Source organism: Electrona antarctica (genome assembly GCF_951216825.1).
Source record: "Electrona antarctica genome assembly, chromosome: 3".
NCBI lineage: Eukaryota > Metazoa > Chordata > Actinopteri > Myctophiformes > Myctophidae > Electrona > Electrona antarctica.
The window spans coordinates 52968770-52985988 of NC_136808.1; the positions used below are offsets into that span (position 1 = coordinate 52968770).

Sequence of the window (17219 nt, forward strand, 5' to 3'; positions counted from 1 at the left end):
TGCGTGTTAAAAGAAGCAACGGGGAACAGAAGAACGTGGACATGGATGGAGAAAACAGTGAACCAGTTTGAGTCATTGTTTGGCTATGGTTTAGCCTAGCTTGTCTATATATATTGACACTTGAAAGAAGACAGTTTAGTGCTGTATGACTTGCAACTGAGGACAAGTTTTGCCGAAGTGAGTTTAAGTGACACTTTCTGAACGCTTGTTTTACCGCAATTTCGGGACTACTACAAACTGGTTCACTGTGTGCAGGAGACCACACGCAGCACACGCACGCACGTGCATGCCAGTTGAGGAGGACACGTTGGACCGGGATTCGGGAATCATTGGTTCATATCACAGAGTACAGACAGACTGTAAGTAAGGAAATTAACTGACCACTGACTGTGCCATAATAAGAGCATTGCATTTTAATTGATTTGGTGGGTGAATAAAAACACCAATATAGTTAAAGTACTGTGGTCTGTGAATTTATAATTTGGTTTATTCTCTGATTGTGTTCAGGGTGGGGGCTCAAGAGCTAATAGTACCTTATAGTGTTAGTGTTTTTCAAGTTACAGTATAGCTACATGTTATGTCTCTGTGGCTACCTGAGGTCTCTTTTTGGTCACCCTAGTGAGAACCTAGACAACGAGAATGTTGGTATTGCTCCTCCCATGCTTTTCATTAACCTGATAATTAATGTGAGTAAGGCTGATGGGAGGGCTACATAACTAAGCATTATGTTGTACTTTAGCTATTGAAAAACCGTGAAAATGTGCAGATGGGGGGGTCGGCGGCCAATTTCATAACATTTTTGGGGTCCTTGACATGAAATATTGAGAACCACTGACATAGAAACATGATGTTTTAGGCATTATGTTATACTTTAGCTATTGAAAAATAGCAGACCTACAAGCTCACAGCGCTGCACCAAGTGCCGCGCTGATATGTCGGAGAGCTAGCCAGGACGAACGGTTTGGTCTCTTGGATGTACGCCTCCGACAGTCGTACAAAACGTCCTTCACTTTGGCTCTGTGCATCGGACAGCTCACAGACCCATAGACTTTAACAGCATCCTGGCTGAAAAAGTGAAACGAGACCCCGCCTCCTAGGGAAGGTTGCCCGAGGACGTACTACAGTTCCACACGTGCGTCTCGGGGAGCTCTATAACATATCCGAAGATCAGACCGGAAGGCCTTACCGTTGTGGCGTTCTACAGAAGCAAAGGTTTTAAATAGCAGATCTACAAGCTCGTAGCGCGCCACTCGGTGTAGTGGAACGTTCGCGCGCGCCATGTCGACTAGAAAGGTCGCCCGAGGACGTACTACAGTTCCACGCGTGCGTCTTGGGGAGCTCTATAACATATCCGAAGATCAGACCGGAAGGCCTTACCGTTGTGGCGTTCTACAGAAGCAAAGGTTTTAAATAGCAGATCTACAAGCTCGTAGCGCGCCACTCGGTGTAGTGGAACGTTCGCGCGCGCCATGTCCCCTAGAAAGGTCGCCCGAGGACGTACTACAGTTCCACGCGTGCGTCTCGGGGAGCTCTATAACATATCCGAAGATCAGACCGGAAGGCCTTACCGTTGTGGCGTTCTACAGAAGCAAAGGTTTTAAATAGCAGATCTACAAGCTCGTAGCGCGCCACTCGGTGTAGTGGAACGTTCGCGCGCGCCATGTCGACTAGAAAGGTCGCCCGAGGACTTGTAGATAGCAGATCTACAAGCTCATAGCGCGCTTGTAGGTCTGCTATTTTTGAAAAATCGTAAAAATGCGGCACAAATCTTTGAATATATATTCTTTCAGAGCGAACGTTTTTTTTATTTCGACGTCGGGCCTAAATGGGTTAAGTGTGGATGCCGTGCCAGCAGTGAATAATGAAATGAAACAAAATGAAAATTCAGGCTAGTCATGTGGGTCAATACATCATCATACATCATCATCATCATGATACAAGTTCACAGTATTTTTAACCGTTCTATACATTTTTTTTTAAAGAAATATTTTAGTGATGTATTTTATTTTTTTCTTGCTGCCTCCTTTAGTATAAATATACTAGTGTATAACATCTTTCATTTGTCTTAATAAATGACTCAAACAACAAGTAAGGTGCTCATAATGGTGCATTGGTAAAGTATCTGTCCACCATCATCATGGAGACAAGAGTTTCAAATCCACAGTGGTGCATCGTCCGGCTTGCAAACCCCTAGGGGTACTTGTTGGTACTGCAATGGGTTCACACTAATTATTGTTCGGAAATTAGGATTACATTTTGTTTTTACAGTAGAATGTCAAAGTATACATTTTATACCTTTTTTTTTTTTTTTTTAAATGAAAACATGTATTCCTATTGTGCAAAAAATAAGTCATAGGGTGTACTTCCACATACTGTATTCGGGGGGATGGAAAATGAATGCATTCAAACCTTTATTTATTCTCGTAAGACATTGAGGTCACCCTCCTTTTGCAGTGTCGTCGAGATACATTTCAAAGCAGAATGCAATGCCCCCGGTGGTCACCGAGGCTACTGCGTTAGCGACTCCTGGGGAGGCACCTGGCAGTGGGGGCTCCTCACTGGCCGTTGAGCCAGTAGAGCCACAACAGCAGTGATACTAACATGGTTCTTAACCCATTTTGGGGCGGGAACCCCTTTTGGTGTTTTAAACATTGTTATAATTTAGCTATTAAAAAATAGCAGATCTACAAGCTCATAGCGCGCCACCGAGTGGCGCGCTACAAGCTTGTAGGTCTGCTATTTTTGAAAAATTGTTATATTGTGGCGCAAATCATTGAATATATATTTCAGAGCGAACATTTTTAACTAAAATATTTGCTTCTGGGGCGTCCCTGGAACTACATATTTTGAGATGGGGGGGGTCCGTGGCCCAATAGAGATAATTCTGGGGGTCCTTGACATGAAAAAGGTTGAGCACCACTGATATAGAAACATGGGTTTTTCAGGAAAGAAATAGGATTTTGAAGCCTTTTTTTTAATCGACCGCAGTCCAAAATGGGTTAAGGTGCATTTAATGGTCTCAACACTGTCAGCTAAATTTATTTTACACATTTGATATTATTCCAGACATCATTCTATTCAAAATGTTGTCATTATGAACCAACACACCTGTTTTCTGTATGTAAAGGGATATAAAACAAAATGTTATGCTCATGTTTTATGAAAACTAACTTGTGCATATTGACTACAATTATTGGAGAACTCTTCTCACAGAGTAAACGGCAAAGAACACTGAGAATATATGGTATTTTACTCCACAAAAAAAAGCTCCTTTGTAAGGACATTAATGCCACAGACGAATAACAGTCTAAGTCCACACTATTGATCCATAATGTATAAATGACAGATAAGGGTTCAGGACAACGAGGCCTTTTCGTGGAGGGGTCAGAATGAAATGAGCTCATCGGAAAGGTGTACAAAATAAACAATGGACAAAATTAATAACATAGCATTTCACAGTATAAATCTTTATTGCTACTTGGCTTAAGGTTAATTAAAAATACAGCTTTCTGCTCCAAACTAGACATAGCAGCTTTTTAAATAAAACAGTTTAAAGGAGGAGTACGATTCTGGCTGACAGACAGCAAAAGTGCTCATTGTTAGTCCTATTCCTAAATAAAACAATTATCAACTGATGAATAAACATTTAACATGATTTTTTTTGCAGTATTCTGCATGCTAAAATAAAAGAATATTAGATATGCTCCATTTTGTACAAATCACATTTTGTATGTACTGTATGTATTTTATATTGATTTACAGTATATAGGGCATGCTTTAAACATTAAATACAGCAATAATTAGTACCTTAAAAGTACAATAATGTGTAACAATTTACCATACAATCCCTATCATTTTAAATTCTGTAATGGAGAAGGAAATATAAATTTGCATGAAACAATGAAGTACAAAAATAAACATCAGCTTCTTGGCATTGAGATAAAATATTCAAGCATTTCTAGAAAATAATGTACAGAAAGGAACAGTGAGGGTTAAACATGGTTACTTTGGTCATTATGTCAAACAACTGGAACATCCTCTACCAGTCTCTCTTTCACCAGAACCACTCAACAACATTCATTCCATAATGCATAAGAGCATGCATGCATACTTGTATGTGTGCATTTAGTCTAACATCTCTTAACACACACATGCATGCATGCACACACGTCACACACACACACACACACACACACACACCACATACAACATACAATACCACAACACAGGCAGCATCTAAAAAAAAAAAAGAAGGAAAAATAAGCATCTTATAGTGGAAAGGATGAATTGGCAATTTGAAAAACACTGACAGCCTTTTACTCAGCCAAGCGATTCTCAACCTCTTGTGGATCTGGGCCCACTAGGAAATCTTGAAGGTGCACATGGCCCACCCATCTGACCACCTATTATGATCAGATGTTTTGGGCCGTGTGCATTTTCAGAACATGTTTATTTTAATGTATCGATTGTGTACTACTTATTAAGTTTTTGTTTATTTGGTATCACTATGAAAACACATTTGTCAAGATTTAAAAGATTTCTTTATTATTGTACTGTAATATCAATGAAAAAAGAGAATCCCGCACACTGTCTTCACTTAGGTTGGTTTTTATTGCAACGTTTCGGTCGTCAGACCTTCATTTATGCCTGATGAAGGTCTGACGACCGAAACGTTGCAATAAAAACCAACCTGTGTGGTGAAGACAGTGTGCGGGATTCTCTTTTTTCTACCCATCAGTTCCTGTTATCCGACGCACCTGTCCTTTGTAGGTGTGCAGAAGGACTTTTCCGTACTGTAATATCAATAAAACCATAGTGAATTTTGAGGGCCCACTTGCAATATCCTCACAGGTTGGGAATGGTTATATCATATGCATACGCTTGTATGTATGGTGTCTTGTCCACTAGAGAATTAAAGGGAATCAATCCTATTATCAAAAACATTGGACTTCACTGTACCCTGTGCTCCCTCTGGCTCGACAGTATGTATACTAACTGTAAGGATATTTAACCCATTTAGGCCCGACGTCGAAATAAATAAAACGTTTTCTGAAAGAATATTATATTCAAAGATCTGTGCCACATTTTCACGATTTTTCAAAAATAGCAGACCTACAAGCTCATAGCGCGCCACTCGGTGGCGCGCTATGAGCTTGTAGATCTGCTATTTTTCAATAGCTAAAGTATAACATAATGGGTTAAGTGTTTGTTTCTATTAAACCATGGAAGAGTGGGAGAGAATGTACACACAAATGCACAATTGAACCTGACTAATGGTCTGTAGATCCTTAACAAAACTCACATAAATGCAAAATGTTTGCACAAACGCATAGACGCACATTCACACAGGCACACCATCAGTTACTATATCATTTCCATCCAGTTTGCTTTGCATATCTGTATGAGGGAAGTCATCAAGTCTTCATACTTTAGTGCCTTACAACAGTATCCTGTATGCAATAAGACAAGTCAAACAAAAAGGCCCATTCCATTTCAGGAATTAATAAAGAAAAACCCTCGTCCCAACTTAAAAAATGCAGTATGAAAATGTCAAATGTGTGCAAATATTTTTTTAAACATTAGCATCTGTCCCAAAGCTCTATCTCCAACATCCCAGTGTAGAATGTACAGAAAAGGTCTACACTTAAGCACATGTATGTACTAGTGATGTACGGGCGGGGCCGGCAACCGGGCCGGCCCGCGCCGATTTGAAAGATCGAAATCTTGTCCCGGCCGACGGGACAAGATTTTCAGCTCAATTATTGCACGGCGGGCGGGGCGGGTCACGTGAGAGTTTTGGACAAAATCTGTAAATTTAGTAGTAGAAAAATGTGTGTATTCTGAAGAAATGGACTTACTATATGGACAGTTGCTACATGAGCCAGGGAATCCAGGAAAAAAACCACATTTTTGGTTGTACTGTGACCTTCTACAGTTTTCGGCCAAAATATAAAGTGGGCTATTATAGCACCACCATTAGGACACTTTGAATATGTTTGGGTTGCGTTGTCTTCCTAGGACCATTTATTTACCATTCTAGGACCTCGGCCTACTGGAAGCCTGCACAAAGTTTGGATGCTGACAGGTGCAGCATTTTCAAAGATTGGATCCAGACTCATGCACATACATGCACGTGCGCACGCACACACACAGACATACAAAATCTTCTTCCAAGATCCCTTAGTTCCAGCAACTAAGGCGCTCTGTACTTTTCTAAAGGAATTATCTAAGTAGTTTGTCACCTTAGGAAAAATACTACAGTATAATCAATAATGAACACAAAGACTTCCAAATAACAATTGGGAAGAGAGTGATCACAAAGGCAATATGCTGTTGGCTTATACCTGTACCATAGCCCAGGTATATCAACGTTATCGAGGCCCAATTACGGTATGTTGTTTATGGTGCTGATGCTAAGATTCTCGTGTTAACCACTTGAACGTCCCCAGCATGCCTATCCTGGGGGAAGTTAGCAAAAATAATAGCCCACAACAAATGTTTTCATTTGTTTTACAAAGTGCTTTGAACATATATTTTTTAAATGAAAAAAGTAATGGCAAAATTGAGTAATGAATCTATCAATCGGTAAATATTTTACCGATCATTCCAGTCTAATGAATACAGATTAAAAGGGTAGGTTGGTATTTCTTTGTTTCTTGTCCTCCCTCTATTTACCACTGATGCAAGTCACGAAGAGACAGGGAGACGGTATAACATAGAATAGTAGTAGTGCTTCTTTAAGGCGATATGGGAACATTGGAAGATCCAATTGGAAGATGCAGCTACTGAATGCAGCAGCACCAATAACCAAATAGTATCTAGATGGAGCAATAAATGACACTAGTAATTATACATGTTTGGCCTCCCTACAATCTCTGTTTTGGCACAAGGCAAGGTTTAAAGGAATGGCTAGACAGGGGTTTCTAGAACTGCACGATGGTGTTTGACAAACCAATGAACACTGTAACCTGCATTCCATTGTTCATCACCTATACTTGGCAAACACACGGCGGCAGAGGATGCAGTACCTTTAGAATTGATGATGGTTCCAAACCATCATTTAGATGGGAACCCCCTTGAACTCCCTCAAGGACCCCTGGGGGTCCCCGGACCCCACTTTGGGAACCGCTGTTCTAAATCCTAGTTTCTATGTTATTGGTTCTCAAACCTTTTCATGTCAAGGACCCCCCCAAATTATATGAATTTGGCCGCGGACACCCATCTCAAAATATTTTGTTCCAGGGACCCCCAGAAGCAAAGATTTGAGTTAAAAATGTTCACTTTAAAAATATATATATATATTCAAAGATTTGCACAAATGTTCCAGATTCAAAAATAGCAGATCTACAAGCTCATAGCATGGCACAACGTGACGTGCTATGAGCTTGTATATCTGCTATTTTTGAATAGCCAAAGTATAAAATAATGGTTAAAGGGTTTAAAATCTAAAATGACACGGATGCTTTTCCTGGTTTTAATGGGTTTAAACAAGGCATAATAAACCTTGTGTGGGAGACATAGACTGTCCCAATTATTATGAATGCTGTCGTTTGTTCTAAGACAACAACAGCAACACAAAAATCACACCCACCTATTGTCCTGGACTGGCATTCTCCCATTTGGGTCACGCTACCTCTAGGGACCAGATCCTACCACACAACACTTTCCTGCATAAAACAAGACCGACAGACCATACGTTTAACTTGCTGTGGATCTGTAGATGATATGCTAGCCAGTAAAACAGTAAGAATAATTTAAAAAAAAGACCCACTGAGATAGATAAATTATGGCTTGTCATAGTTGTCACTGCTGTAGTTAGTTTGTCACACAAACAAACTGAATGCGCCCGTGAAGATTATTTTAGTTGAGATAACAAATTTCAATGGGTACTTGGGTAGCAGCCTCAAAAGAGAAACAAAAACAGTGTGTGTTGACTAGAATTTGTCATCTATGTACCAGCAGAGTACACTGACATTTCATAACATACGGTACATACATATAAAGTATGTTTATTTTACATGTCTCTAAATAAATCCAGCCTTGCCCTCATTGCGTACAGTACTTTGATAATTGTTTTGTTCAAATGACTCTTCCACACTTCCTAGATCTTCATTTGATTCTCTGATGACCAAACAACATAATCCATTCCAATTGAACCTTTTGTTTTTCCCATGCAATTTGTGAGGACAATAATTAATCACACACCATCTCAAATTACAGTGTTGGCTTTACACGGTTATGACAATTAAGTTCTTACAATTATTTTTGGCAACAATTCAAAATTAATGTCCTCTCTAGCGGAACATCCACGTGAACCAGTGCCTAAATTCAACAGACTAAAGCCCGATTCATACTTGGTTGCACGACGGTGTCGCATGTCGAGGACAGCCGACATACAAGGTCTGCTAATGAAGGCCTGCTATTCTCGGCCGTTCCCTGCCATTCCCAGCCGTTCTCTGCACACGACAGCGCATGAATTAGGCCTTAGTTAAAAAAAACTTTTGAAGATGGATCACATCCTATACATAGGGTTCACCACATAGGCCTACTGAATGGAATCGTTGAACAATCCCACAGTAGCTTTTCTCTTACAGCTGGGAATGTCAACACGCTCTGGTCTGGGCTGATTCATCCGCAGTAGGCACTTTTTCACCTTTTCTTCACAGGGATTTTCCTCCTGGACCTGAAAGACCGCCGGACGGACCCCTCGAGAGGAGATCATTAGAGTGATCATCCCAATTCAGGATAGCAATTTGATTGCTAGACCTTCCGAGTAAAGGGAAATGTTGCTGACGTGTTCTGCAATGTTAAATTCATGAGGTATTCCAGTTCAGGCATGGGGCTTATTATTCGTCCTTTGGAACATGAATTTCTTTCCACAACCTCTTGTCACGAGTTGTGCCGCCGACGCCCCGCTCACACAGTTCCACCAGATTCAACCCCATTCAGACAACTCGCTAGCTTAGAACGACGTGCTGACGGACATCAATCGCTTTTCCATCTGTCAAACGTCACAACACATCTACCATGTCTGGTCTGAATGGCAACTCCAATTTGAATATCCCACAGAGAGACCTCCTTTCTGCCTCCTTTTGCCATGGCATTTGGTGCGTTACTCTGGCTCTCCTACTAGAGGGCAGTGTCGTACACCTCCTGCTGTAGAATGTGAGTGGGGCCTGCAGAGGGGGCCAGCATGGAGGTGTGGTTGTGCTGATGGAGCATGGGAGCAGCAGGAGGGTGCGGGTGGTCCCACACCAGGTCTCTAATGGAAGGGGGAGTGGACGGCACCGGGGGACCCAAGACCACAGGGGTCTGGCCTCTCAGCTGCTCCCGGACATCCTGCTCCAGACTCGGGGGCACAATCAGTTGATCCTCTGGGTCCTGCTGGGCCGGGGCAGTGAAGTAGCCCGACTTCTTTTTGGGAGCCTCCAGGGCCACCTCGATGGCGTTATGGCTGTCCTGAGGGTAGGGTTGTCATCATGATGACAGTTTAGTTGACGATCAAATGTTTATCTGACATGTCCCTAAATAATCCATTGATGCGAGTAACAATTTAACTGTTTTTGGCATAAAAAATACATATATAGTTGAAAATGTCTTTTCAGTTTGCCTAGTAACAGAAAATTACTTTTCTGTTTGATCATTTAATACTTCCAAAGTTTTCAAAAATGGCGAAAATAGATGATTTAAATTATAAGCACATGATACGATGCATTTCTCCACAGACTCATTTATACAGATGAAATGGAAACGAGTCATCCCAAATAATTTGCGATGAGGAGATCATGTGATCGAAAGTACCCTACTTTTACTTCTACTCCACTACATCACAGAGGCAAATATTGTACTTTTACATTCATTTGAAAACTATTTTTTATTAAAAATAATATTATTATAATTATTTCAATAACTAGATTATTATTATAAAACATATATTAAACACTTCAGCTCTATACATTTCGGCCATTTGAAAATAGCCGATCTACAAATTCACAGTGAGCTTCTAGATCTGCTATTTTCAAAATATTTGAATACATTTGAAAACTTGAAATGGGACATTCTGCACAGTGAGTACTTTCTACTTTTGGTACTTTAAGTACATTTTGATGCCAATACTTTCGTACTTTTAATCAAGTACATTTTGAATTCCGAACTTTTACTTGTAACGGAGCAGTTCTACATTGCAGTATTGATACTTTTACTTAAGCAACACATTTGAGTACTTTCCCCCACACCACTGGGTAATTGTGACAGGGCTACCTGAGGGGCAACCACGGAGCCGTTGGACAGCTTCTTGCCAAAGAGGCTGGACGTGGACGGTGACTTCTTCAGGTCCGACATCTCTCGGCCGCAGACGGCCAGGAGGCAGCCGTTGGTCGCAGACACCACCACGCTGGTCTGCCTGCGCGTCTTACCGTTGGGATAGTCACAACCCCGCTTCTCCATGTCGTCTTTGGGGTTCACGGCGGGGGGGCCAGAACGCAGCTGGAACGCACAGCAATGGATGTCAACCTAGATAGATAAAGAGACAGACAGACAGACAGACAGACAGACAGACAGACACCTTTATCGATCCCGCAGGGCAAATTCAGTGGCCAGCAGTTAAAGCACACCATTTTTGATGGTTAACGCTTAAAATGCCATCAACAATGAATGATAGCATACGACAGCACACCCTTTACAGTAACCTGCACTACGACAGCACACCCTTTACAGTAACCTGCACTACGACAACACACCCTTTACAGTAACCTGCACTACGACAACACACCCTTTACAGTAACCTGCACTACGACAGCACACCCTTTACAGTAACCTGCACTACGACAGCACACCCTTTACAGTAACCTGCACTACGACAGCACACCCTTTACAGTAACCTGCACTACGACAGCACACCCTTTACAGTAACCTGCATACGACAGCACACCCTTTACAGTAACCTGCACTACGACAGCACACCCTTTACAGTAACCTGCACTACGACAGCACACCCTTTACAGTAACCTGCACTACGACAGCACACCCTTTACAGTAACCTGCACTACGACAGCACACCCTTTACAGTAACCTGCACTACGACAGCACACCCTTTACAGTAACCTGCGCTACGCACAAACAAGACACACCCAATCACAGTAATTACAGTATCCCACGCTATGCTTAAACAACTAGTGTCGTAATAACGAGATCAACAGAATACTCTGGGATCAGTCCAGTACTACAGAATACTCTGGGATCAGTCCAGTACTACAGAATACTCTGGAATCGGTCCAGTGTCGAACAGTACCTCCACCTCTAGCTTGCTGCCGTTGGAGATCACACCTTCAAGTGGTAATTCGTCGTCGCTGTCCAGCCCGTTGTCAGAGTGGTTACTGGAGAAGGTGGCACTGGAGGGCTGCCGCTGGAACAAGACGGGGTGAGGCCCCCCCGCCCCGGCCGAGCCGGGCACCATAACGCCAGACAGCGTGGTGGTGGCAGCGGGATGCAGGCTGCAGCGTCTCTCTGGGCGGTGCACGGGGCCTGAGGAGGCAGGGTTACTATCATACACTGGTTAAAGAAGGAGCATGTCACCCATTTTAAATCTTATCTTCAGATAATTGGTCCTCATGCTCGTTAGAAGATGGCACCATTTGTGCCTATTCGCTCACTGCGTCTCATTGGTGGACAGTGTACGGAAACCTGTCTACCAATAACATCATTGATGGGGATTCCAATATTAATGAATGAATAAGACACATCCACCCAAAAGCCTATTTTGGGTGGATGTGAAATCTTCCAATATTATTGCTGTGCCAGCGATGCAATGCGACACGTTTTTCTGAACTTTTTGAATCTCTCCCCTACCCCATACATTACAATAAAAAACAACACTAAAACTAATTAAAAAACGAACTATAAACACTAACTGAAATTGAAAAACAAAAAAAGTGAAAACTAAATAAAAAATTACACTTGTGTGAAGTGAGGGGCGCTCTTGCCATCATATATCATCATACATCACATTCCGTGCTACAAACACACACACACAAAGCTGTGCATAGGAAAAAAAGTCAAACAACGTTAAAAAAAACGGATTCTAAACTTTACTAACCTTGTGAGGAGGTTTGCTCATCGGAGGCAGTGGAACCTGCTTCGCTGCCCACCTCGGAGGCCGACGTCTCGCTGTTGAACTCGGACACGACGACGGCGGTGCTGCACGAGGGAGTGACTGGCTCGGCAGTGGCGGGGCCGAGAATCATCACGGCGGCCGGTAAGGCGGTGGCGGGGCACGCCGTGGTCGGCCCCCCTCCTCGTGGCTCAGTGCCGGCGGCAGAGAGCGGCGGCTCACAGGTGCAGCTGTCCTCGCCGATGTGCAGAGACACCACCACGGCGCCGATGTTGTCCTTGCAGCCGTAGCTCTGGGCCAGGGAGCAGAGCTTCTTGGCGGCGGCGCGCGGGTCGCGCACGGTCTGAACGGTACGCACGGCCTCGTGGTAGGAGACCCTCTGGAACAGCGCCCGGTTGCCCAGGATCAGGAACTGGTCTTGGGGACAGAGGGGCTCGGTGTGCACCCAGGGCTTGGGCAGCACCCACGGAGAGAGATAAGAGCAGCCCAGCAGGCGCGAGCAACACGTCACTCCGCTCACCTTGTTGTCCTGCAAACATTAAGAACAGAGATAAACATGTAAACATGAGTAGAACACAGTCTAGTACATGTAGGGTTTCATCCTAAAGTGTTGCATCTGGAAAAGTATAAAGAGTTTCCAACCAGTCAATATTTTCATAATGTCTCAAGAAGACATGTGTGATTTTTCTATCCTCAAAAAACATGTTTTATAGGCAACTTATTAGTTGAGCCTTGATGAGATTACTAAACTCTTGTAATGAAACTGGCTGGTTATGTATAGTCATTCGGTACACTGTAAAAATCACTACACAACTTCTAATTAGAATCAATATCTTACAAATGGTGCAATTTGGTGGTCAGAGTTGTAATAGCTGATCTACAAGTTGCATCGCGATGCGCTGTGAGCTTGTAGATGAGCTATCTTCACTATTTTTGAAATTTGCAATAGTGCAATAACTAGTACCTCTGTGATGATGGCTTTGGCTAGTTTAACCCTCTCCATCTCCTCGGCACTGCTCTCCAGGCTGAGGACCTTAGAGAGGACTAGAGGCTGGCCGTCTCGGCACAGCACTGCCTGGCAGGTGCCCACGTTAGCCACGGTCAGGCTGAACACGCCTCCTGGCTCCCCTAAAGGCTCGTGGTGGATGTAACACAGCAGGGCAGAGGCTCCCAGCTTCTGCCCAGCCATGCCTAGTTTCCTGTACCATACAAACACACACACACACATACACACACACACACACACACACACACACACACACACACACACCAGCTTCAGAGCCCTAAAGCAGCTGTTCGCAACCTATAAATCAACACAGCAGCGGCAGCACAATGATCCGTTTGTTAATTGCAAACACTGTTGATGTACTGATGGCAAATATCGTCTAAATAGTTTTTAATTCAAATTTACGCAATATATTAGATTGACACTGTATTTTGCCTCAGGCCTTTTAACCGTATATTGAAAATAGCAGATTTACAAGCTCACAACATGTCACATTGCGACACGTAAGCTTGTAGATGGTCTATTTTCAAATAGCCAAATACTAAAATAGGTTTAAGTTTAAGATTTAAACATTGTTCCTTATTTTGCTGTGGATGCCCTGAAACCCGGGTCCCCGGAGCCTACTCTGAGAACCAGTGTATTTATTAGATAATCCAACCTGTGTGAGGTGAGAAAGGTATTGCACATGTACACGCTGTCCACACTGGAGTGCTGTAATTCCTCGGATAGCACATCTCCCATGGTGCACTGCAGTAGTCGAGGCACTTCCTCATTGCGGTCACCGTCAAAGATGCCATAAGCTGCCTCTACGCCGCTGTCCCCAAAACGATCCACTGCCAGCACAGACACACACAACCTGTCCACAACACAGCACACACACATTAACACAACCTGTCCACAACACAGCACACACATTAACACAACCTGTCCACAACACAGCACACACATTAACACAACCTGTCCACAACACAGCACACACATTAACACAACCTGTCCACAACACAGCACACACATTAACACAACCTGTCCACAACACAGCACACACATTAACACAACCTGTCCACAACACAGCACACACATTAACACAACCTGTCCACAACACAGCACACACATTAACACAACCTGTCCACAACACAGCACACACACATCAACACATAAATGAACAACTCAGAGGCAAATATTGTACTTTTTACTCCACTACAATTATTTGACAGCTTTAGTTACAAGTGACTTTGGAGATTTAGATTATTCATACAAAACATACTTTAACCCATTTAGGCCTGACCTCAAAATTTAAAAAAAATCTTCTAAATCCTCCAGTTTTCTGAAATAAATATTTTCACGATTTTTCAAAAATAGCAGAACTACAAGCTCGTAGCGCGCCACCGAGTGGCGCGCTATGAGCTTGTAGATCTGCTATTTTAGACAGACAAGACAGACTGTCAGACAGACAGACAAGACAGATTGTTAGACAGACAGACAGACAGAGGCCCCCAAAATAGCAGACCTACAAGCTCGTAGCGCGGCAATCGGTGCCGCGCTACCGAGCTTGTAGATCTGCTATTTTAGACAGAGATTATATCAATGAACCCTGAGGATGTACAGTAGGCTGTATACTTGTCCTTAATGTAGATGCAGTAATGCTCCTATCTGGTCACCAGAGGCCAGTCTATGGACGGATACTATCATGTTCTCCCTAGTACTATTCAGCATTGGTGTTATGTTAAGGGACATTCACACTGTGTACTTTAACTACAACTATAATATCTATAACAAGAGACTGTTTTCACGTTTAAAATGTAATTTATAAAAGCTGACTGAATACAATTGTTTAGAATCTATACCAGTGCTTCTCAATTCGGGGTCCGGTGACCCCCAGGGGCCCTTGGGGGTTGTCCAGGGGGTCCCCAGTAAACGTAGGTAATGCATCATCACAATGGTTTGAACACGACTAGACAGCAGCACAGTCTGTTTTCACGTTTAAAGTGACATTTATAAAAGCTAACTGAGCATAAATGCTTAGAATGTATGCCAGTACTTCTCAATTCGGGGTCCGGTGACCCCCCAGGGGCCATTGGGGGTTGTCCAGGGGGTCCCCAGTAAACGTAGGTAATGCAACATCACAATGGTTTGAACACGACTAGACAGCAGCACAGTCTGTTTTCACGTTTAAAGTGACATTTATAAAAGCTAACTGAGCATAAATGCTTAGAATGTATGCCAGTGCTTCTCAATTCGGGGTCCGGTGACCCCCCAGGGGCCATTGGGGGTTGTCCAGGGGGTCCCCAGTAAACGTAGGTAATGCAACATCACAATGGTTTGAACACGACTAGACAGCAGCGCAGTCTGTTTTCACGTTTAAAGTGACATTTATAAAAGCTAACTGAGCATAAATGCTTAGAATGTATGCCAGTGCTTCTCAATTCGGGGTCCGGTGACCCCCAGGGGCCCTTGGGTGATTTCCAGGGGGTCCCCAGTAAAGGTAGGTAATGCAACATCACAATGGTTTGCACATGACTAGACAGCAACGCAGTCTGTTTTCACGTTTAAAATGACATTTATAAAAGCTGACTGAATACAAATGTTTAGAATGTATACCAGTGCTTCTCAATTCGGGGTCCGTGGACCCCCTGGGGCCCTTGGGGGATTTCCAGGGGGTCCCCAGTAAACGTAGGTAATGCAACATCACAATGGTTTGAACACGACTAGACAGCAACGCAGTCTGTTTTCACGTTTAAAATTACATTTATAAAAGCTAACTGAGCATAAATGCTTAGAATGCATGCCAGTGCTTCTCAATTCGGGGTCCGTGGACCCCCCGGGGCCCTTGGGGGATTTCCAGGGGGTCCCCAGTAAACGTAGGTAATGCAACATCACAATGGTTTGAACACGACTAGACAGCAGCGCAGTCTGTTGTTACGTTTAAAGTTACATTTATAAAAGCTAACTGAACATAAATGCTTAGAATGTATGCCAGTGCTTCTCAATTCAGGGTCCGTGGACCACCAGGGGCCCTTGTGGGATTTCCAGGGGGTCCCCAGTAAACGTTTAAAACACCAAAAGGGGACCTTGCAACAGGTGTGTGTAGTTGCTAATAAAATGTCTTGACACACATACGCGTGGCTGAGGTGACATCCTGCAGTGTTGTGTTTTTGGCAGCAAACTCATTTCAGTCCCTTGAATAGTTTTCATTTAGTCACATTTTAGTCACCTGGAATGTTTGAGTTTTTTAATGTGTTTTAGGCAATGCCTCTGTGTGTGTGTGTGTGGTGCTGTCATATTATATGTGTAACTCCCTCCGAGCACAGACAGACACAAGTGGTTTCCTTGAAACTGATTTATTTGTGGATCCTCCAAATTCACCGTGAAAACTATAAACAATACAATAAAACAAGCACGTTACAATTAACATAAATACGACATGACATGCACAGCATGTAGATGCAAACATTTTACCAAAGTAATACAAATACCTTGTTGGCTGCGTGCAAATAACAAAGAAGGGAATCTCTTCAGTCTTAGGTCCTTCTAACCTTTCTTATGACAGTCTCTTGTAACTTTTAGTCTCTTTGTGTGACCAGTGCAAACGGAGCTGCTCCTGCTTGTGGCTTGATTGCTTACACAAAAAACCTGTGTACCCAATTTATATGAGCAGACCAAACGAGACACGGAACATGACTTTGACTCTTCAAAATAAAAGCATTACAACAACTTGACACAAATACATGAAATAATGTTTTAAACGTAAATGTGACTTAATTATGAACTTCTTCATTATGAACTTGGAGCTTTTAGGAATAAAGCAAACTATATCACCTATAGTGGCAACAGTTACAATATGAATGTGTTTAAATGCCAGTGTAGCTGGTTCACACACACACACAATGCAGCAGGCATTAGACAACCTGACAGCCACCAACCTGGCAACCCTGAATGAGCCAATCAGCTGCCAGTCTCTGGTGTGTGTGTGTGAGAGAGAGAGTCCTCACAAGTACTGTTAAACAAACTCTACCCTAACGTCACGTGAGGGATCTTTGGTGGAATGCATTGACTTGTATATGTTATATGCATTCATATAAGTAGACTGATTGATATTTCTAACTA

At 42.9% G+C, this 17219-nt stretch overlaps 1 protein-coding gene across 5 annotated transcripts; it reads right to left on the bottom strand.

Annotated features, from left to right (window-relative positions):
• Positions 1 to 3472: 3472 nt before the first annotated feature.
• Positions 3473 to 16717, bottom strand: LOC306920860 (PH domain leucine-rich repeat-containing protein phosphatase 2-like). 5 transcript variants are annotated; one of them, XR_013789694.1, is made up of 9 exons: positions 16589 to 16717; positions 13774 to 13971; positions 13074 to 13308; positions 12095 to 12638; positions 11291 to 11523; positions 10261 to 10512; positions 8355 to 9459; positions 5191 to 8294; positions 3473 to 5119 (listed from the first exon to the last, which is right to left on the bottom strand). XR_013789694.1 is itself a non-coding variant. In XM_079497804.1 (7 exons), exons 2-7 carry the CDS (start codon positions 13854 to 13856, stop codon positions 9130 to 9132), a joined length of 1677 nt encoding a protein of 558 aa, XP_079353930.1. In that variant the 5' UTR covers positions 13857 to 13971; positions 16589 to 16717; the 3' UTR covers positions 5180 to 9129. The 5 variants fall into 5 exon arrangements, 1 of the variants encoding a protein (XP_079353930.1); XR_013789695.1 differs by having other exon boundaries at positions 5191 to 9459; XR_013789693.1 differs by lacking the exon at positions 13774 to 13971 and having other exon boundaries at positions 5191 to 9459.
• Between the last annotated feature and the right edge of the window lie 502 nt (positions 16718 to 17219).

Excerpts from the sequence above, each read along its gene's own strand:
- LOC306920860 (XM_079497804.1), bottom strand. The coding sequence starts at position 13,856 with ATGGGAGATGTGCTATCCGAGGAATTACAGCACTCCAGTGTGGACAGC. Across the intron at positions 13,309-13,773 it reads ACCTTTCTCACCTCACACAG|GAAACTAGGCATGGCTGGGC; the intron begins GTTGGATTATCT and ends TGTATGGTACAG. Across the intron at positions 12,639-13,073 it reads CCAAAGCCATCATCACAGAG|GACAACAAGGTGAGCGGAGT; the intron begins GTACTAGTTATT and ends TAATGTTTGCAG.